This window comes from Oncorhynchus mykiss, chromosome 28 (genome assembly GCF_013265735.2).
Source record: "Oncorhynchus mykiss isolate Arlee chromosome 28, USDA_OmykA_1.1, whole genome shotgun sequence".
Taxonomy (NCBI): Eukaryota; Metazoa; Chordata; class Actinopteri; order Salmoniformes; family Salmonidae; genus Oncorhynchus; species Oncorhynchus mykiss.
The window spans coordinates 526,461-548,403 of NC_048592.1; the positions used below are offsets into that span (position 1 = coordinate 526,461).

General features: G+C 40.6%; 1 protein-coding gene across 1 annotated transcript; it reads left to right on the top strand.

The window, feature by feature from the left end:
* The first annotated feature begins 7,407 nt into the window (after window positions 1–7,407).
* Window positions 7,408–16,587, top strand: LOC110508305 (protein-lysine 6-oxidase). Its single transcript, XM_021588719.2, has 7 exons — window positions 7,408–8,687; window positions 8,790–8,898; window positions 9,222–9,353; window positions 11,800–11,956; window positions 12,129–12,224; window positions 12,427–12,542; window positions 15,907–16,587. The coding sequence occupies exons 1-7, from the start codon at window positions 7,715–7,717 to the stop codon at window positions 15,911–15,913; spliced, it is 1,590 nt and encodes a 529-aa protein (XP_021444394.1). The 5' UTR covers window positions 7,408–7,714; the 3' UTR covers window positions 15,914–16,587.
* Window positions 16,588–21,943: the final 5,356 nt, after the last annotated feature.

The window sequence follows — 21,943 nt, forward strand, 5'->3', positions numbered from 1 at the left end:
CTTTCCCTTTCCTCTGTGAGCAATAATAGTGTTTAACATCATTTTTTAATGACTACTTCATCTCTGTACCCCAAACATACAATTGTCTGTAAGTTCCCCCAGCAGTGGTGTAAAGTACTTAAGTAAAAAATTATTGAAAGTACTACTTAAGTAGTTTTGGGGGGTATCTGTACTTTACTATTTATATGTTTTGACAACTTTTACTTTTACTCCACTACATTCCTCAAGAAAATAATGTACTTTCTACTCCAAACATTTTCCTTGACACCCAAAAGTACCCTACTGCATCAGATCTGGTGGACTCACTAAACACAAATGGTTTGTTTATAATCAATGTCTAAGTGTTGGAGTATGCCCCTGGCTATCCGTAAAATAAAAATTCAAACAAGAAAATGGTTTGGAGCCATATAGTTTGCTTATTATACGGTATTTGAAATGATTTATACTTTTACTTTTGATACTTAAGTATATATTAGCAATTACATGTACTTTTGATACTTAAGTATATTTATAACCAAATACTTTCACTTTTACCTCAATAGAAATTGACTCAAGTATCTTTACTTTTACTCAAGTATGACAATTGGGTACTTTTTCCACCACTGTCCCTCAGTCGCGCAGTGAATTTCAAACACAGATTCAACCACAAAGACCAGGGAGGTTTTCCAATGCTTCGCAAAGAAGGGGACCTATTGGTAGATGGGTATAAAAAAAGCCAGATATTGAATATCCCTTTCAGCATGGGGAAGTTATTAGATACAAAGATACAGGTGTCCTTCCTGACTAATTTGCCAGAGTGGAAGGAAACCACTCAGGGATTTCACCATGAGACCAATGGTGACTTTAAAAAAGTTACAGAGTTGAATGGCTGTGATAAGAGAAAACTGATGATGAATCAACAACATTGTACTTACTCCACAATATTTACCTAATTGACAGAGTGATAAGAAGGAAAAATGTACAGAATAAAATAAAATAAAAAACATGCATCTTATTTGCAACATGGCACTAATGTAATATTGGTAAAGCAATTAACTTTTTGTCCTGAATACGAAGTGTTTTCTTGGGGAAAATCCAACACAACACATTACTGAGTACTACTCTCCATATTTTCAAGCATAGTGGTGGCAGCATTATGTTATGGGTGTGCTTGTAATCGTTAAAGACTGGGGAGTTTTTCAGAATGAAAGAGAAACCGAATGGGGGGGTGGGGTGAAGAAAATTCCAGAAGAAAACCTGGTTCAGTCAGCTTTTCTCCAGACACTGGGAGGTTAATACACCTTTCAGCAAAAGAAGATAACCGAAAACACAAGGCCAAATCTATGTGGGAATTGCTTACCAAGAAGACAGTGAATGTTCCCGAGTGACCGAGTTACAGTTTTAACTTAAAATCTACTTGGAAATCTATGGCATGATCTGAAAATGGTTGTCTAGAAATGATATACAACAAATTTGACAGAGCCTCAGAAATTATGAATAGAAAAATTGGCAATCTAGGTAGTGGAATGCACATAGAGACTTACCCAAAAAGACTCACATCTGTAATCGGTGCCAAAGGTGCTTTTACAAAGTATTGACTCAGGGGTGTGAATACTTATGTAAAGATATTTCTGTATTTCATTTTCAATAAATTTGCTAAAATGTCTATGGATGAAAATACCCTCACATTGAAGCTGACCGTCTACACTTTAACCTCATATTCATTGTATCAGTCAATGACAATCATTCAATTAAGTCAATGTCAGCTGACATTTTTTAGATTGGTAAATTAGTCTAGCCAACTATCAAACTTGTAATAATCATGGTCGAATTACTGACCGGGGCCCAATTGATTTTGTTAGTTACTATCACTCAGATATAATTTAAAAATAGCATGTTTGTCTCTCCACCCCTTGGGAAAATGAGTAGAATTGCAGAAAATTTGAATTAAAACGGCAACATTTTGGCTATGCCCCACAGCAAATTGTGTAGAATTGCAGGAAATTAACTCTGTCAAGAGGGGGATGCTCAAATTGAGCAATTGTCAAAATGAGTAAGTTTTGCGTTTATTTAGCAGTACAAAACAGTAGTAGCTAAGGGAAATCCTGTTTATGTTGCGTAGTGAGTCACAAATAACCAATTAAAGGCATTATTTACAGTAACCACACATACAGTGAGGGAAAAAAAGTATTAGATCCCCTGCTGATTTTGTACGTTTGCCCACTGACAAAAACATTATCAGTCTATAATTTTAATTGTAGGTTTATTTGAACAGTGAGAGACAGAATAACAACAACAAAATCCAGAAAAACGCAAGTCAAAAATGTTATAAATTGATTTGCATTCTAATGAGGGAAATAAGTATTTGACCCCCTCTCAATCAGAAAGAGTTCTGGCTCCCAGGTGTCTTTTATACAGGTAACGAGCTGAGATTAGGAGCACACTCTTAACGGGAGTGTTCCTAATCTCAGCGTGTTACCTGTATAAAAGACACCTGTCCACAGAAGCAATCAATCAATCAGATTCCAAACTCTCCACCATGGCCAAGACCAAAGAGCTCTCCAAGGATGTCAGGGACAAGATTGTAGACCTACACAAGGCTGGAATGGGCTACAAGACCATTGCCAAGCAGCTTGGTGAGAAGGTGACAACAGTTGGTGCGATTATTTGCAAATGGAAGAAACACAAAAGAACTGTCAATCTCCCTCGGCCTTGGGCTCCATGCAAGATCTCACCTCGTGGAGTTGCAATGATCATGAGAACGGTGAGGAATCAGCCCAGATCTTGTCAATGATCTCAAGGCAGCTGGCACCATAGTCACCAAGAAAACAATTGGTAACACACTACGCCATGAAGGACTGAATTCCTGCAGCACCCGCAAGGTCCCCCTGCTCAAGAAAGCACATATACATGCCCGTCTGAAGTTTGCCAATGAACATCTGAATGATTCAGAGGACAACTGGGTGAAAGTGTTGTGGTCAGATGAGACCAAAATGGAGCTCTTTGGCATCAACTCAACTCGCCGTGTTTGGAGGAGGAGGAATGCTGCCTATGACCCCAAGAACATCATCCCCACCGTCAAACATGGAGGTGGAAACATTATGCTTTGGGGGTGTTCTTCTGCTAAGGGGACAGGACAACTTCACCGTATCAAAGGGACGATGGACGGGGCCATGTAGCATCAAATCTTGGGTGAGAACCTCCTTCCCTCAGCCAGGGCATTGAAAATGGGTCGTGGATGGGTATTCCAGCATGACAATGGCCCAAAACACACAGCCAAGGCGACATAGGAGTGGCTCAAGAAGAAGCATATTAAGGTCCCGGAGTGGCCTAGCCAGTCTCCAGACCTTAATCCCATAGAAAATCTTTGGAGGGAGCTGAAGGTTTGAGTTGCCAAACGTCAGCCTCGCAACCTTAATGATTTGGAGGAGATCTGCAAAGAGGAGTGGGACAAAATCCCTCCTGAGATGTGTGCAAACCTGGTGGCCAACTACAAGAAACATCTGACCTCTGTGATTGCCAACAAGCGTTTTGCCACCAAGTACTAAGTCATGTTTTGCAGAGGGGTCAAATACTTATTTCCCTCATTAAAATGCAAATCAATTTATAAAATTTTGGACATGCGTTTTTCTGGATTTTGTTGTTGTTATTCTGTCTCTCACTGTCACTGTCATCAGAAAACTCTACAATGTCTTCTTCAATGAAAATCTTTTTACCTAAATAAGGGATTTCCTCATCATCTGATTTATTTTCAGAGTCAGAGAGAGTCCGCATGGCACGATCGTCCTCCAGAACGTAGTCCATCACAACTTTTTCCAACTGACCTTTGTCGATAGTGCCTGATAAATTGAAGGCAGCAATGTTATTGAGAGCAGTAGCAACATATTTGCAGTTCTCCATGGCTAACGGTATATCTTTCGGAAAAAACTGCAGTAGAAAGGATTATATATGCATAACAAGCAGCTCATTTTACAGACACAAGATGCTATACCGCAGACCAATCTGAAACTCATCTCTCTGCATGTCTAGCCCACTCATTATCTCAGCCAATCATGGCTAGCGGGAAGGTTCCTGCCTTTTTCTTTGGCTAAACCAACTAGGCTCATAATTTAAGAACTTAATTTGTATTTACAGATGGAATAAAAGTTTGTTATTGAAAAAAACTGTTTTATGTTCAAACGGCTCTCCTGTGATGTCGTGACTTGCGACATATGCCTAGTTTCCTGAAAACGGGTCACCTATATCGGGACCTCCTTCAAGACTGTTGGAAAATCATTCCAGGTGAAGCTGATATAGAGAATGCTAAAAGTGTTCAAAGCTGTCATCAAGGCTACTTTGAAGAATCTAAAATCTAAACTATATTTTGATTTGTTTAACACTTTTTTGGTTACTACATGATTCCATGTGTGTTATTTCATAGTTTTGATGTCTTCACTGTTATTCTACAATGTAGAAATAGTAAAAATAAAGAAAAATCCTTGAATGAGTAGGTGTGTCCAAACTTTTGACTGGTACTGTATTTACGGAGAACAATTTCCGCTTTAGAAAAGGTAGTGTCCATTTATTTACATTAGTGTGTTGATTACTTACTGCTTTCTTCAGTGGAAATACAGAATATGTATTAAAATGCCAAATATACCAAAAGCTAACTCAAGCAGAGATTTACAACTATTTAACCCTGTTAGTCATTATTGAAGCATGCAAACTACAAAGATAATAAATATGTGACAACTAGATACAAATATTTGATTTAAAAAACTATTCGTACAAAAATCAAGAGTTGGCTATAAAATGAATATATTACAAACAAAGTGAGTGTGTGTAAGTGTTTGTGTGTGTGTATTATGGTGTGTATTATAATTTCCCATCATAAAAGTGTATCCCCATTCCCCAACTTTTAACAATACCCACAAAAATGTTTAATAAAAAAAAATATTTTTCTCAGATCTGGCAACCCTCATAAAATTCGACATAGCCTTGTATAAAATTCATTTGAAAGAAATTGTGTAATGTACATGAAAAAGTGGAGCCTTGTGTTAAATGCATTAAGAAGAAAATGGTGCAATCTAGGTACGACAAAATATGAAATGTGTTATGAAGAAAATCATGTAGGCCTACTGTTACCTACACGAAAAAACGGCCTTTCTGACTACAAGTGCACCAGTATCCCAAAGTATTAAGCGAAAACAAGCATAGAAAACAGTATTGGCATTAATAAATAAATAAATAAACATAACAAAAGGCAGTGTAGAACACCATTGCCCATCATGCATTGCTATAATAACTTTCAAAAAGATTGTTCTGAAGTTTACCTCACAAAAATGTAGTTTCCCATAAATGAAGTCACACAGAAATGCGTGTCTTTTCACATGAATTAAGCCACACAAAAATGCACGAAATCTGCTGAAATACTTTTTGTACATATTTGCACGAATTGAGTGTGATAGTGTTGGCCGAAGAGATGGTCAATAACTTCAAATTCGCATACATATCTCAGAGAAGTTGAAATGGTCTAACCACACGGACACAGTGGTGAAGAAGGCATGACAGCGATTCTTAAAAATCAGGATAATGCAGAAATTCGTCCTGTCCCCATTTGAACCATGTCCTGTTCTCCCAGCTTTGATCACTCAGACACGGGCAGCACAGAAGCATCATGGCAAAAACTGAAAGACTGGCCAATAGCTTCTATTTTCAGACCATCAGGCTGCTGATTAGCCACCACTGGTCTGCTACCCCCCCTCCTCTGCTACCCCCCCTACGGACACCCCCCTCCACCCCACCCCCTCAACGTTCACTTACCTTACCTGCTGCTCTCCATATGGATATCCCCCCACTGGACTTTTACTCTGCCCCCACCCCAACAACATTATTTTTTATTTATCTTGGTCACCACACCCCCTCACTGGTCATGCTGCTTCCCTTATGGTCACCCCCCCCCCCCCCCCTCCAACAGTCTTTATTCTGCCTCCACCCCAATGGCCATTTTTTTCATTAACCACTGCTGCAGTTGTTATGATGTATATAGTGCACTTTTTTAAATTGATATTTTCATTATTTGATTTAACTTAAGTCCTGCATGTTGGAGTTCCGATCCTAAGATGTTCACTGTACCCTGCAATCATACCTGCAACCCTGTACATGTGACTATTAAACACTCGGAATCTACAAGACAATGGGATAATGCAGGAATTATTTCTGAAAATGTATGAATTGTGGATGAAGATATATAAAGAACATATACTGTGAAAAAACAGCGCACAAAGCCAGTTGCATGGACACCTACAGCTTACCTTGCCAAACTGTTCTCCTCAGCTGCACATTTTGCAACAGATTTATTTTGCCAGAAAGCATGCTATTGGGCCAGCAGCCTATAAAATGCCCTTACGCATGTGTTCACGCACTGACTTCTCCTGGTCTCTCCAAGGTGCCAACTGACCAATAATCACATTTTGTAGGAGATATTCGATTCAATTGATCTGATGTAGCCTACCATATGAAAATATTTTCCACATAAGAATGTGTCCACAGACCCCAGTATCAACTGTATCATTGTAGTGAGTATGTCTGCCTCAAACAAAATGAACAGAATATGTGTGATTGATTTGATTCTATTTCAATATTAACTTCATGTGTCATTAGACGCTGTATTATGAATAGCAATATGGAATGTCCACGGTCGAATTGTGATAATGTTTCAATGCAACTAGCCTAACAGAAACTCTGTGACAGCATGTCCTGACAAGTATCTCAAACACAGATTTACACTGCCACCCCATGGCCTGCTCTCCTATACCAGGGCTTGTTCGTCCGTACAGACAGACAGAGGGATGAGAGAGGGTTTAGAAATGTCAGCACTTGGATATGTATATTAGCCCACTGTGTTGTTCACAATTAAATATATGTAGACAAGTTGGCTAGGCCTATTTTATGATTGAACAACCAATATTCACTGAAGAAAGGTATAGTGTATAAAAGCAAGGAAGTAGTCATTTAATAGATAGGCCTAGTCTCTCCTCAAGCAATTTTCATTATTTAGCATGTGGTAATGAGATTGAACAATTTATATTTCTTACTTTAGAAGAGAGGGACAATAATTACAAACGTTTATGTTGTCCTTCTTCTTTCTTATAATGGGTAGCTAGCTATTTGATCATTTTTACGAAAAACATTTGCCAAATGTACTAAAATGCGGAAACCAGTGACACATAAAACACGTTCTTGTATTTGTATCCATTTTATTGAAGTATTGCCCAAATTGATAATGAGAAACACAAAAAAATGACGATACTATTTAGATGACCCCAAACGACACCACTGCGTAAAGTTCGCTGAGTAAACTCAATGCTTATGTAAGCTACAGTACAGTACAAGTCTTGTGTAACTGCACTTCACAGGGAGGAAAGAGTTAAAGCGTTTCTCTCGAACCTCAGGCTTTCTGTGCATGCGTAAATAAACTAGCCCGTTTTCATAAAATGTCTGAGAATTCCAATTTTCCTGTTCTCTCCAACTGTCAATAGCGCCGCACGCAGAGAAAACTGCCAGGCTATATTGCGTAGGCCTACTCATTAAAACGGATAGTGCGCGCGCTCCTCCTCAGAACTTTGATCTACTCCACACACACACCTTAATTAACCTATTCTCTGCAAAATAGGCCTACATGTCACAGAGAAGGCCTATTGTTTAATGTCGTAGTGGGTTTTAGAGTGGGGTTAGTACGTTTAAATTAACAGTTATGGCGAAATGGTCGGTTTTACTATTTTACCTCCTCCAAGGACTGGCTCATCTTATTACTGGACAGCAGCAGCCATCGCGTGAGCGAGTGGGGCCTTGGCGGCAGAGGATTCAGTGGAAGAATAACGGTCAGGTGTACAGTCTAATGAGCACCGGGTCAGAGTATCAACCACTGGCGCGCCCAAGGAGCCAGTCCACGGTATACGTGAGCACTAGGAGGGATGGCACCGGCCAGACGCAGCCTGGAACGCGGAAAGGCAGAGTGGCTCACATAAGATCTGGACGAGTGGAATCGAATTTAGGCGCAGAACATTTACGGGACCAAACCAACAATGTTCTAGATCCTGGATCTGTAGCTCTAGGACATGACAATGAGCAGTACGTGGTGCCCAATGCTCGGCGGCACTCAGGCGCCAGACAGCAACCTCCGGTTCCATACCGAGCGGGAGTGGCGGGGTCCCCTGGCGCACGGCGCTACTCTCCAGAGTACACATACCGAGTCAACGCATCAGTCCCCACGCTGCTCCCCGAGTTCTCCGGTAGCGGAATACCGAGGAGAAGAACGCCAGTCACTCAGGATGCTACCGGGGATGCTCGCTCGGGGGTTCATGCCTCTCCACCCCGGGGAAGCGAGGCAGTGCTTGTTCCGGGTGGAGAATACCAACAGATACGCGCTGAGCCGGAAGCATCTATCTCCAGGCAAACCGCACAAATGGAACATTCCAACTCAGGTTATGTCGTCCCCAATGCTCCTCCACTACCCAGACCCGATAACAGTGCTGAGACGTCGATCGAGGCAGCGAGTAACGGCGAGGACATGGTCTCGGACGACCCTAGGAACCCTTTTAAAAACCACCGGAATTCCGTTTTCTACAACATGTACCCCTCCAGAGGCAGAACTCCGGTAGTGCGCACGCGGCGTCCCCCGGTGCCATCTCCTGGCACTGGATACGGAACCAGATATTTCCAGAATGGTGAGTATGCTAATTGTCGCACGTGTAGAATTTTAAATGTTCCTTGTGCAATCATTATAAGCGATTATAAAGCCATATTTAATGCCTTATATCATTCCCAAGGGCTCCCAGACCTCGTCCCAGACCCGTATTCCATCCAGGCTGGTGCCTACATCCAGCGGATGCAGATGTACTCGCTGCGCTGTGCAGCTGAGGAGAACTGTTTGGCGAGGTAAGTTATAAGTGCCTATGCAACTGGCTTTGTGTGTAATTTATTTTATATTATATGTTATGTTTATCTCTTAATCCACAATACATACACTTTCAGAAAAAAATCAACATTATCCCATTGTCTCTTAAATTCCTGCTGTTATTTGTGGTTAATATAAATGATGCCTTCAGACTGGTAATTTGTGACTCAATAAGCAGCAAAGAGGATCTCACTTAGCTACTGTTGTTTTCTACAGCCAATACACGTCAAATGTACTAATTTTGATCTGATAGGATGACAGTTAATGACAGTTAATGTATCTTTCCATATGTGATCTCTCCCAGGTCAGCGAGCACAGCCAGGGACATAGACTACAGAGTACTGCTCCGCTTCCCCCAGAAGGTCAAGAACCAAGGCACAACTGACTTCCTTCCGGTCAAACCAAGACACCAGTGGGAATGGCACAGCTGTCACCAGTAAGTAAATCCAAGTAAATTGCATATAGGAAGTAGAAAGAACTAGCTCCATTTGTCTCAGGTCTCCCTCATTCCATAGGAATTAGTCACTCCTGACAGGCAATACAAGTTCTTGTGCTGTTAGGGGAATAACCTGTGTGTGAATGTAACAATCTGCTGCTGTATTTTTTGTGATATCTGTGATAGTTTTGTTTGTCTTGTGTAGTTTCTTAATCATTGTAGGTGTAAGCATGTATTCCTGAATATTCTTCAAAATCACCGTAGATATGACATTATATTTAACATTCATGGAAAATAAATACATGCGTTAGCTATGTTTCCATTAACTTTTACAATCATTTTTTGTCGACATTTAGAAAGTTGACAAACAGATACGACAATTGCCTGCTATGGTGCGTTTCCATTGAATTGTCTTGTGTCGAATAAAAACTGTTGGGCTTAATGGTGTCACACCCCAAAAAAAGTGTGTTGAATAAAGAAAAAAGTGTTTGGAGTATTTCCATTATCCACTTAGACTATTTGCGCATTAATTAATACATTCCCGAGATCCTGTAAGCCCTCCCACCTATCATGTCTCAGATAATCCGCAAAAGCCAACATGGAAAGAATGTAAGATTTGACAAATATTTGCCATATCCTAATCATTATCATGTGCCAACATATCGCCAGGGCCCGTACAATGGTGAAACCTACACAACTGTAAATCTGAAATAATTGGATGATGAAACTTGCATACAGCCAACCAGAAAAGCAAGGTGAAGCAGTTCAGGCATTCTCGAAGTCTTGACAAACCTTGTCCTGAAAAGAAACATTTTTATAGTGGACAAATAGATTTAGAAAGCAGTATGCATTTCAAATTAAATGTGGAGTGGAGCTTTAGAGTAATGTGATGACATCACATTCCCCGCGTACCTTCAAAATGATTCAGCAATCATTATTTATTTATTTTGTCGAATAAACCTGGGTCAATAGAAACCTGCCTAATGACTGCTAATGTTAGCAGTAGTATTTATACAAAACTTGTTAGCACATATACAAACCAGCCCATGGCTCAATATGATCTACCAGTCAACCATTATGCTAATGCCGGGATGGGCAAGTTTGATGGGGGTGGGAGCCACAAAATCCGAACTCATCATGTGGTGTCACAGTGGCTCACGGGTCTACGTACCCAAATCCATACCGACACATGCAATCAGAGCCAGTCCTAGCCTTTTGGGGGCCCTAAGTGAAGGAGTTTTCATGAAAACAGAGGAGAAAAAAGTGTCTCTGATAATCACATGCTGCTATTTATTGCTGACCAGCAGATGTCACTAATGTGCATTGTGAACAGATAATGAAGTTCAGAGTAATGACCAGTTTTTTCGTCACAATTTGGTGAAAGTGCCGGAGCCTTCAAAAAGCCTCACTTTCCCATCACTAGTGCTAACATTTTGTAGTCACATTTTCATTTACATACTTTCTTAGATTGTTTTGGAGAGTTTCATCTGCGTGTTTGGTGTGCTCTCACCTGTCTGAGTTTTTGAAGGGCCGTCTTTATACTTGACCATACAGTTTGCTAGAGGTCACACCTGCCATGCATGCCCTCTGTCCACCTCCATGCATCAGACTGGGTGAATTCTGAATAGTACGGCAGCACAATGTTTGAAGTTCACATTTTGGTTCTGATATTGGGGCCTAAGTTCCTCACAGAGTACGTGGCTGTGTGGATGGGGGGATCAAATTCCAAAGAAAGCTGTTGTCTTACTCCCCCAGCAGTCAGGGTTAAATTCCCACTTCCGCCTGTCCAACTTTCACTCCTTTTCATTCTCCTCCTGTTCTTAATATGTCTAAACAAAGCACAGAAAAAAAGGTGTAATTTCACCCCCAGGCCCTAAGATAAGTTGATCTAACATGGGCTTAAATCCATATTTCATTGAGCCCATGTTAAGTCTACTTATCTCAAGTTTGAATCAGGCCCCATGTGCTCAGTGTAACAAGGGTGGTTAAGCACAACTATTTTGTCCTGAAGACTGGCTGATTGGACTCGGGCGGTGTTTTGACAAGCAGGAGACCCAGTGTCTTCTTTAAAATGTTAATCAAAATATTGAATGAAAATCATCAATCAATATGTGTGTTATAAACCAATAGCATAAATGATTGAATGAGAGATACAGTCTGACAAAATATTTTGTTTTTGTTTTGATCCTGCCTTTTACATGAACTGAAACACCAAATAGTGTTTTCACAACACTTTCTTAAAAATAAGAAGACCCACTTTGGGTGTTTCAGAGTACATCCATTCTGTTTTGAAATACATTCTGCGTATCATAACAGTTACATTGGGTTTACATTCAAACACCCTCCAAACACCAGATTTCAGCTTAGGTGCACTACTTTTCATGGTTTTACTGCACAACGATGGTATATACGGTATGTAAAAACTCCCTCCTTTCTCCTGCCCTAGACACTACCACAGTATGGATGCCTTCAGTAACTATGATCTGCTGGAGGTCACAACAGGAAGGAAGGTGGCAGAGGGACACAAGGCCAGTTTTTGTCTGGAGGACACCGGCTGTGATGCTGGATTCAGACGCCGCTACGCATGCACAGCACATACACAGGTGAGTACTGCACTACAAACACAACATCATACCATTTTGTGAATCCACAATTGCAGCCCATACACAGGTACGTATGGTACGGGTACTGCACAAAGTGCTTAGGGCCCCTACTGATGTAACAAAAGGTGAATATGATCCACATTTTGCTCTAACTGTGTTTTGTGTTGAACAGGGGCTGAGTCCAGGATGTCATGATACATATGCTGCGAATATTGACTGTCAGTGGATCGACATCACTGATGTTCCTACAGGAAACTACGTCCTGAGGGTAACTACATTATATGATTATTGTGTCTGGATCGCATGTGACAAATAAAACATTTGATTTGATTTGTCTAAAGCTTACAACAGGAACTCTCTGTTTGGTAATGATTCACTTTAAATGCATTTTTTTTAGCCTAGTCCGATCTGTATGTGCTTTGGCCATCTCACAGAAGCAGTGTTGTTCACCCAAATCTTTATTTTCTTAGGTCACAGTCAACCCCAGTTATCATGTGCAAGAGTCAGACTATTCCAACAACGTGGTGAGATGTGATGTCACATACACAGGTACTCAGGTTCAAACACGGAACTGTCGGCTAACCAGGTAAGATTCTCTGTGATTGGCCAATGTAATCATATATTCTCTGTGATTGGCCATGATGTGATATATATCAAGGTCTCAGCCCTGCATAGTTTTTACCATCCCAAAGGGCATGTACAGTGCCTTGCGAAAATATTCGGCCCCAGGTCCGAGATACTGTTGTGAAGAAGTTTAAAGCCGGATTTGGATACAAAAAGATTTCCCAAGCTTTAAACATCCCAAGGAGCACTGTGCAAGCGATAATGTTGAAATGGAAGGAGTATCAGACCACTGCAAATCTACCAAGACCTGGCCGTCCCTCTAAACTTTCAGCTCATACAAGGAGAAGACTGATCAGAGATGCAGCCAAGAGGCCCATGATCACTCTGGATGAACTGCAGAGATCCACAGCTGAGGTGGGAGACTCTGTCCATAGGACAACAATCAGTCGTATATTGCACAAATCTGGCCTTTATGGAAGAGTGGCAAGAAGAAAGCCATTTCTTAAAGATATCCATAAAAAGTGTTGTTTAAAGTTTGCCACAAGCCACCTGGGAGACACACCAAACATGTGGAAGAAGGTGCTCTGGTCAGATGAAACCAAAATTGAACTTTTTGGCAGCAATGCAAACGCCACTTTACGCCAAAAAGCTGTGTTGCTTTTTGCCGTAAAAGCAACACAGCTCATCACCCTGAACACACCATCCCCACTGTCAAACATGGTGGTGGCAGCATCATGGTTTGGGCCTGCTTTTCTTCAGCAGGGACAGAGAAGATGGTTAAAATTGATGGGAAGATGGATGGAGCCAAATACAGGACCATTCTGGAAGAAAACCTGATGGAGTCTGCAAAAGACCTGAGACTGGGACGGAGATTTGTCTTCCAACAAGACAATAATCCAAAACATAAAGCAAAATCTACAATGGAATGGTTCAAAAATAAACATATCCAGCTGTTAGAATGGCCAAGTCAAAGTCCAGACCTGAATCCAATCGAGAATCTGTGGAAAGAACTGAAAACTGCTGTTCACAAATGCTCTCCATCCAACCTCACTGAGCTCGAGCTGTTTTGCAAGGAGGAATGGGAAAAAATTTCAGTCTCTCGATGTGCAAAACTGATAGAGACATACCCCAAGCGATTTACAGCTGTAATCGCAGCAAAATGTGGCGCTACAAAGTATTAACTTAAGGGGGCTGAATAATTTTGCACGCCCAATTTTTCAGTTTTTGATTTGTTAAAAAAGTTTGAAATATCCAATAAATGTCGTTCCACTTCATAATTGTGTCCCACTTGTTGTTGATTCTTCACAAAAAAATACAGTTTTATATCTTTATGTTTGAAGCCTGAAATGTGGCAAAAGGTCGCAAAGTTCAAGGGGGGCGAATACTTTCGCAAGGCACTGTAAGTGCAGAAAATGGAGTCTGAATGTCAAATATAGATGTTTTTCGTAATTGTAATAGCATTACAATTAGTATAATAGCATACAGTGCATCCGGAAAGTATTCAGACCCCTTGACTTTCTCCACATTTTTTTTTACATTACAGCATTATTCTAAAATGGATTAAATAGTTTTTTTTAATTCCTCATCAATCTACACACAATACCCCATAATGACAAAGCAAAAACAGGTTTTTAAACATTCTTGAAAATGTATTAAAAAGAAACAACTGAAATGTCATATTCACCTAAGTATTCAGACACTTTACTCTTTGTTTGTACTTTGTTGAAGCACCTTTGGCAGCAATGACAGCCTCAAGTCTTCTTGGGTATGACGCTACAAGCTTGACACACCTGTACTTGGGGAGTTTCTCCCATTCTTCTCTGCAGATCATCTCAAGCTCTGTCAGGTTGGATTGGGAGTGTCGCTGTACAGACCTGAAAGGTCTCTCCAGAAATTTAAATTGGGTTCAAGTCCAGGCTCTGGCTGGGCCACTCAAGGACATTCAGAGACTTGTCCTGAAGCGACTACTGTGTTGTCTTGGCTGTCTGCTTAGGGTCTTTGTCCTGTTGGAAGGTGAACCTTCGTTCCAGTCTGAGGTCCTGAGCACTATGGAGCAGGTTTTCATCAAGGATCTCTCTGTTCTTTGCTCCGTTCATCTTTCCCTTGATCCAGACTAGTCTCCCAGTCCCTGCCGATGAGAAGCATCCCCACAACATGATGCTGCCACCACCATGCTTCACAGTATGGATGGTGCCAGGGTTCCTCCAGACGTGACGATTGGCATTCAGGCCAAAGAGTTCAATCTTGGTTTTATCAGACCAGAGAATCTTGTTTCTCATGGTCTGAGAGTCCTTTGGGTGTGTAAGGTCCTGGGTGTCGTGAGGGTGAAATCAGGCGCAGGAAAGCAGATAGTTCAATAAAGTGCTCATTTTAACCACAGCCACCCCACTTTTGGGTGCTCAAACAAAATGCCCCAGACACAGGGAACGAAAACAGTCTAGCACTAAATACACAAACACTTTCGTCTGTAGCAAACACCAGGGTTACAATGATCAATCCCGCACAAAGAAACGGGCAGACCGCCGAGCGCCACCCGAACGGGAAGGGGACCCACCTTTGGTTGGAGTCGTGACAAGGTGCCTTTTGGAAAACTCAAAGCGGGCTGTCGTGCCTTTTACTGAGGAATGGCTTCCGTCTGGCCACTCTACCATAAAGGCCTGATTGGTGAGGCTGCAGCAGAGATGGTTGTCCTTCTGAAAGGTTTTCCCATCTCCACAGAGGAACTGAGTGACCATCAGCTCTGTCAGAGTGACCATCAGGTTCTTGGTCATCTCACTGACCAGTTCCAAACTTCTTCTATTTAAGAATGATGGAGACCATTGTGTTCTTGGGGACCTTCAATGTTGCAGAGATTTTTTGGTACCCCTTTCCCAGATCTGTGCCTCGACATGATCCTGTCTCGGAGCTCTACGGAATATTCCTTCGACCTCACGGCTTGGTTTTTGCTCTGACATGTATTGTCAACTGTGGGACCTTATATAGCAGGTGTGTGGCTTTCCAAATCATGTCCAATCAATTGAATTCACCACAGGTGGACTCGAATCAAGTTGTAGAAACATCTCAAGATTGATCAATGGAAACAAGATGCATCTGAGCTTAATCTAGAGTCTCATAGCAAAGGGTCTGAATACTAATTTAAATAAGGTATATGTTTTTTTTAAATACATTTAAATAAATAAATACATTTCTAAAAATCTGTTTTTTCTTTGTCATTATGGGGCATTGTGTGTAGATTGATGATGAACATTTTATTTGATAAATTTAAATGTAACCTAACAAAATGTAGAAAAAGGGAAGGGGTCTGAATACTTTCCAAATACACTGTAAATATGATTTGAGACACTAAATATTTCTTAATGTTCATCTCTCTCTTCCTATCTCCACAGGGGTTAAATCTTGCCTTGGAATGTAAGATTCTGAGGTATTTTCCTCTTGTCTCTTGAAGTACTGTAAACTACAACAATCTCAACCAGTTGTTGCAGTTGTAGATGGAGTCGTTTTAATAAAATTGTGCAGCATTCCCCTCGAAACTTAATGTGTTCCTTGGGTTATTTAGGGTGTTATATGTTTGGAAATCAGTTGTAAAAGAGGATTTTTTTTACCCAAAACTTTTGTAACATAGTCATTTACTGAGCATTATTACATGACAATGTATTTATATCGATATGACATTATCCGTTGAAGAAGAGGAATATTTTTGTATTATTTAGCATGATCTTGAAAATGGAATGGAAAAAGTACTGTGCTTGAATTAGACTATGCTTGAATAATATTATTTAGATTTTTTATATTTGATCTGCAGTTGTATAGTTAGATGCAGTTGAGTAACCACTTGGTGGCCATAATTAATACGTTGCAAATGCCTGACCTGTATGTGCTAAGTATTAATTAAATAATATATTTCCATTCACTTTGTAAGTGTGTATGCATGTGTGAGCGAATGAAGACATGTTTTATTTTAAATTGTAATGAAAAGTTGTTTATATGACGCTCAAACCTGTTAATATTCCAGTTGTTTTTGTTAATGTTGATACAATAAACATGGTGAAGAGTGAGAATATAAAAAATATGTTCACATCTGGCTATTCTTTTTGTCGCATGAAACATTGGGCACCTTTGTGTCCGTTAGATTTTTGTGGAAGGAATTGATCATAAATATACCAACTATATGTTACAAAAAGTGTGTAGGAGGGAAATGAGGTATGTTGTTATGCTGCTTTGTAAATACTGCAGTATGTATAGACTAAAATTGTCTCATTTTACCTGATGAATGGAGACTGGAAACCTTGGTACTGAGAAGGGTTGGGGGTCAATTCCAGACAATTTAGGAAGTACGCTGAAATTCCAATTCTCTACAAAGCATTTCAATAAGTAAAATATGCAATTGAAATTTGGCTTACTTTCTGAATTAACTGGAATTTAAATGGAATTTACCCCAACCTTGGTAATGATTGGAGATGAGTGTGTGCAGATTTTGGCTTGGCTGAAATACTAAGCCCTGAAGCTAAGAGAGAACCAAACACACAGAGAACCAAACAGTGCAAGCTGCTCTACTGTGGCAGTGTGATCTGTAGCGGTGTGTTTGCTGACAGGGCTCTGTGAAGACAGAGGCCAGAGGATGTGAAAGGGCCCTGCCTTGTCTACTAAAGCACCGCGCAATGCAGAGGGATGAATGAAGCCCTTTTCTCTCTCCACTTGTAAATACCAAGCACACCTTGACTTCTAGTAGCAGTCTCATGGCCTATATTGGGTTAAGAGGTAAAGGGTAGGGTAGGGATAAGGAGTAGAGGTCACATCTCTTAATGTTATTAAGGTTTTTGTACATTATTCCTGACACATTTTGACAGATAGGATATTTTTACAAGCCTTTTAGATCAAGTGTATTCTGAAATGAAAGAGTTGGTTATTTCACCATGTGCCAAACTTGTTATAACACATTTCGTAATTGAAAGAAATGTAACATTGAATAAATAACCCAATTTGGGAACAAAACATGCATATGTACTATTTAAAGTCACCATAGCAGACATAGACTCTGTTGTGAAAGAACAGTGAACATATAAAACGAACAGCAAATGAGCTGTTTTACACTGGACGCCTCTAAGGTGTGTCTGTGCCAGAATAGATTGTCTATGTTATTGAAATTGTCTGCCTGGAAAATCCCCCTCCTCTTTAGTCAACTACATTCCATCCCGTCTGTCTAGGAATTCCAGCCCAATATTTACAGACAGTCAGTGACAATCTGAATAAAAGCCAGTAGACTAGACTCAATAGAGCATCAAACATTGAACATTTAAACGGTTTGAACAAGAACATTAGATGCTCAGTGCTTGGTTTCTTACACATCTACTGGCAGCGAGGTCTTCTAGAAAGGGCCTGTGCCTTTTTGGATAGGCCTGTCATTTCAAACATGCCATGTTGAAGAGAAGACAGTGTCTGTTTGCTCAGCTGTGAGCCATGCAGCATGAAGAAGAATGCTAGCACCCAGCTCAGACATCTGAGAGGTTCTCCTGGCTAGGGTTTTCAAGGGGAACTAAAGTACATGGAGATGGTTGGCAGCCTCTGCTTAACATCCCTCAGACAATCACATCAACCCAGCTATTGTTGGTGCAACTTGGCAGGAAGGAAAAATCCTTTAATGTGTATCCCAAATGGTACCCAATTCCCTATACAGGCCTACTGCACTACTTTTGATGAGGGCCCATGAGGGTCTGGTCAAAAGTAATGTACTATATAGTGCACAGGAAGCAAGTTGTGACACATACTCCATATTGGGAGAACATACAGGTGAAATAGACAGAGAGTAGAACATTGACAAGCTCAAAGAAGCTAACACAGGTCCCTGAGCTTTCTGCTTGTTCTTCTGTAGTGTAGTTAGTAACTGTTGCTGTTGCTTAACAAACTCCAATGAGGAACAGCCCGTTACTTAGCTAACTGGCAGCTAAATATTTCAGATTAATTTGCTAGCTATGAACCATGCTGCTGATCCACAAAAATGCTCTGGCAAACACAGACGTTCCCTCCACTGCGTCTGTGTGGAATCGGTGTTAAGGGTTGGCTGGATATTTGCAGGTCAGATTTGACAAAAAATGGGCAATGTGAGCAAGGGGCAGGGGCAGGATGCAGTTGTATAGACACAGAGTGCTCCTGGTCTGCGATGTCCTGCAATGTGCTATTCATGCCTGGAGCCGGGTCCAGGGCTGGCCTCCCGAGGCAGGTTGGTTTAGGCACTGAGCAGAGAAATTCCACAGCTACTCTGTCATCTCATTGAGATGAGGAATAGAGCCGAGTTCAGCCATAATATACATCAGGGCTATGGGCCGGTATCCTACAGCGATGTTGTACAACTGGCAGGCAGGCAGGGACATGCAGACATCCCCACTAACATACAGAATTAAATAAACACTAGCTCAGAAGACTTACTAAACCGTGAGACGACATGTCACACACACACTCGCATGCCTCATCCACCTCTGAGTAAAGTCATGTGTGAGGAGGACCGGTGATGAATTCTGTTTGAAGTTTGGTGGTAAAAAAAAAAAAAAATCATTGACACCCACCAGTCTTTGCATTTAAAGTGGGGAAAGTAACAAAAACTCATTTTTCAACCACTCCACAAATTTCTTGTTAACAAACTATAGTTTTGGCAAATCAGTTAGGACATCTACTTTGTGCATGTCACAAGTCATTTTTCCAACAATTGTTTACAGACAGATTATTTCACTTATAATTCACTGTATCACAATTTCAGTGGGTCAGAAGTTAACATACACTAAGTTGACTGTGCCTTTAAACAGCTTGGAAAATTCCAGAAAATGATATCATGGCTTTAGAAGCTTCTGATAGTATAATTGACATAATTGGAGGTGTACCTGTGGATGTATTTCAAGGCCTACCTTCAAACTCAGTGCCTATTTGCTTGACATCATGGGAAAATCAAAAGAAATCAGCCAAGACACCAGAAAAAAAATTGTTGACCTCTACAAGTCTGGTTCGTCCTTGGGAGCAATTTCCAAATGCCTGAAGGTACCACGTTCATCTGTACAAACAACAGTACGCAAGTATAAACACCATGGGACCACACAGCCGTAATACCGCTCAGGAAGGCGTTCTGTCTCCTAGAGATGAACGTACTTTGGTGCAAAAGTGCAAATCAATTCCATAACAACAGCAAAGGACCTTGTGAAGATGCTGGAGGAAACAGGTACAAAAGTATATATATCAACAGTAAAAAACGACTCCTATATCGACATAACCTGAAAGGCCACTCAGCAAGGAAGAAGCCACTGGTCCAAAACCGCCATAAAAAAAGCCAGACTACCGTTGGCAACTGCACATGGGGACAAAGATCGTACTTTTTGAAGAAATGTCCTCTGGTCTGATGAAACAAAAATAGAACTGTTTGGCCATAATGACCATCGTTATGTTTGGAGGAATAAGGGGGAGGCTTGCAAGCCGAAGAACACCATCCCAACCGTGAAGCACGGGGGTGGCAGCATCATGTTGTGGGGGTGCTTTGCTGCAGGAGGGACTGGTGCACTTCACAAAATAGATGGCATCATGAGAAGTAAAATTATGTGGATATATTGAAGCAACATCTCAAGACATTAAAGCTTGGTCGCAAATGGGTCTTCCAACTTCAACTGTTCATTTGAATGGACTGGTCACTGTGCAAAAGTTGAGGATTATGCCATATTTATTTCTATTGGGCTAGATATTTTTCTAAAAGTAATCTCTATGCCTATGCACATGCATGTATGTTCAACTAGTTTGAATTCAGAAAAAATGCTCAGTTATTAAAATAAATACTTTTTTGTTTCAATCAAGAAATCATCTTGTCTATTTCAAGTCATCTCTCATTGATCGAGACAAGTGTCTGTCATCATGACATGCGACACTTTGGGATGGACACTCACCTGTCTCGATCAATGAGGGAAGACTTGAAATCGATAAGATGATTTCTTGATTGAAACAAAAAAGTGTTTTAATAATGGAGCATTTTCTAAATTCAAACAGACCTCCTGTAACTTGACACGGACATTTTAAGACTCCTGTTTCCACAAATCGAGGATGATGACAGCATCACCAAGCTAAGGTTGGTCAAAAATGGTCAGTGCTACACCAAACAATACCTGTCCTATTACTCCCAGTAATGGATACCAAAAATATTTGATTAAATCACATTATCTTTTGTAACAATCTGTAGCTACAGTTCTCTGCACTTTACTACACCTGTGACACACTGAACTGTACTACACTGTTTATACTGTCTTTTTTTGTTTGTTACTTTTACCATATAACATTCTTGTTGTATACCCAGTTCTCTTTTTGAGTTAGTATTACATATTGTACACTCCCCTGTATTTTAGACTTTGATAAACATTCTTTGGATGTATCTGAATGTCTAACATATGTTTGTGGAAGAAGAGTGCTTCTGACGAATGGTCTTGTACTCTCTGTTGGATAAGTTGGATAAGACTACCAGAAGTGGTGTAGGGCTCGCAGACCTTAACCACCACCTGTTTGAGCTCTTGCAGAATATGGTTGTTGTGTTAACATTTGACACTTTTTGTGTAAGGGATGTAGGGAAATATGCTTTTTTTTGGTAAAGGTGTCGACCTGTGGGACCTAAGTGTATAGAGACAGATGAGAGTATTGTTTAGGGACAATTAGGGACATTGGGAGCTGCTTTTTAGATAAAAGATCAGTCAACAAAGTGAATTGGCTGGGAAGGCAGTTCTTACACAGTATGTATTTTTGTGCAGTGGCATGTATTTATTGATGCCAAGGCTTCCCCATCTCTCTGTTTCATAAATTTCCTTCAGAGGCTGAATGAAACAGCGTCCCTCTGTCTCAGTATGTATAGTGTATCTATCTGATCTATCTGGTGGACAGAAAGAGTATGACAATGTTTTCGCCCGTAACATTGAATGAAAAGGAAGCCAGTGAGCATTTGGCCTCCCTAAATAAAATAATAGCCAATCAGCGTTCATCTAAACTGGGAGAGCTCAGCTGTGAATCATTCTAATAAACAACAATACATTTACTGTCTCAAAGACCTACCTGTAAAACTCCCCCAGCCCATTAACTTTGACAGATAATTCTTATCAATAGTAGCAGGGGATTTTTGTCTTTGTATTGTAATTTGAGAATATGCAGAGCTAACAATGAGGTGGTTGTGTCATTACTGTTGTCTTGATTTTAAACCTTGCAGTGTCCCTTGCTTGTTTGTGTCCCACTTGTTGTACTCCATAATCGCAAGGTGTTTCCCCTCCCTCATGCTTGTGTACCCAAAATGCCACCACATTGGGGTATTTTTCAGCAGGGACTCCAGCAGGGACTATTTTTCAGCAAGGACACCAGATAGTTTTACAAAGAGAAAAGGTAAAAACAGAAAAGGGGTACACTAAATTGATGAGATGG

Bases quoted from the DNA above. Each gene is read 5' to 3' on its own strand.
- LOC110508305 (XM_021588719.2), top strand. From the start codon at position 7,715: ATGGCGAAATGGTCGGTTTTACTATTTTACCTCCTCCAAGGACTGGCT. The intron at 8,899-9,221 runs GTAAGTTATAAG...GATCTCTCCCAG, and splicing joins GAGGAGAACTGTTTGGCGAG to GTCAGCGAGCACAGCCAGGG. The intron at 11,957-12,128 runs GTGAGTACTGCA...TGTGTTGAACAG, and splicing joins CATGCACAGCACATACACAG to GGGCTGAGTCCAGGATGTCA.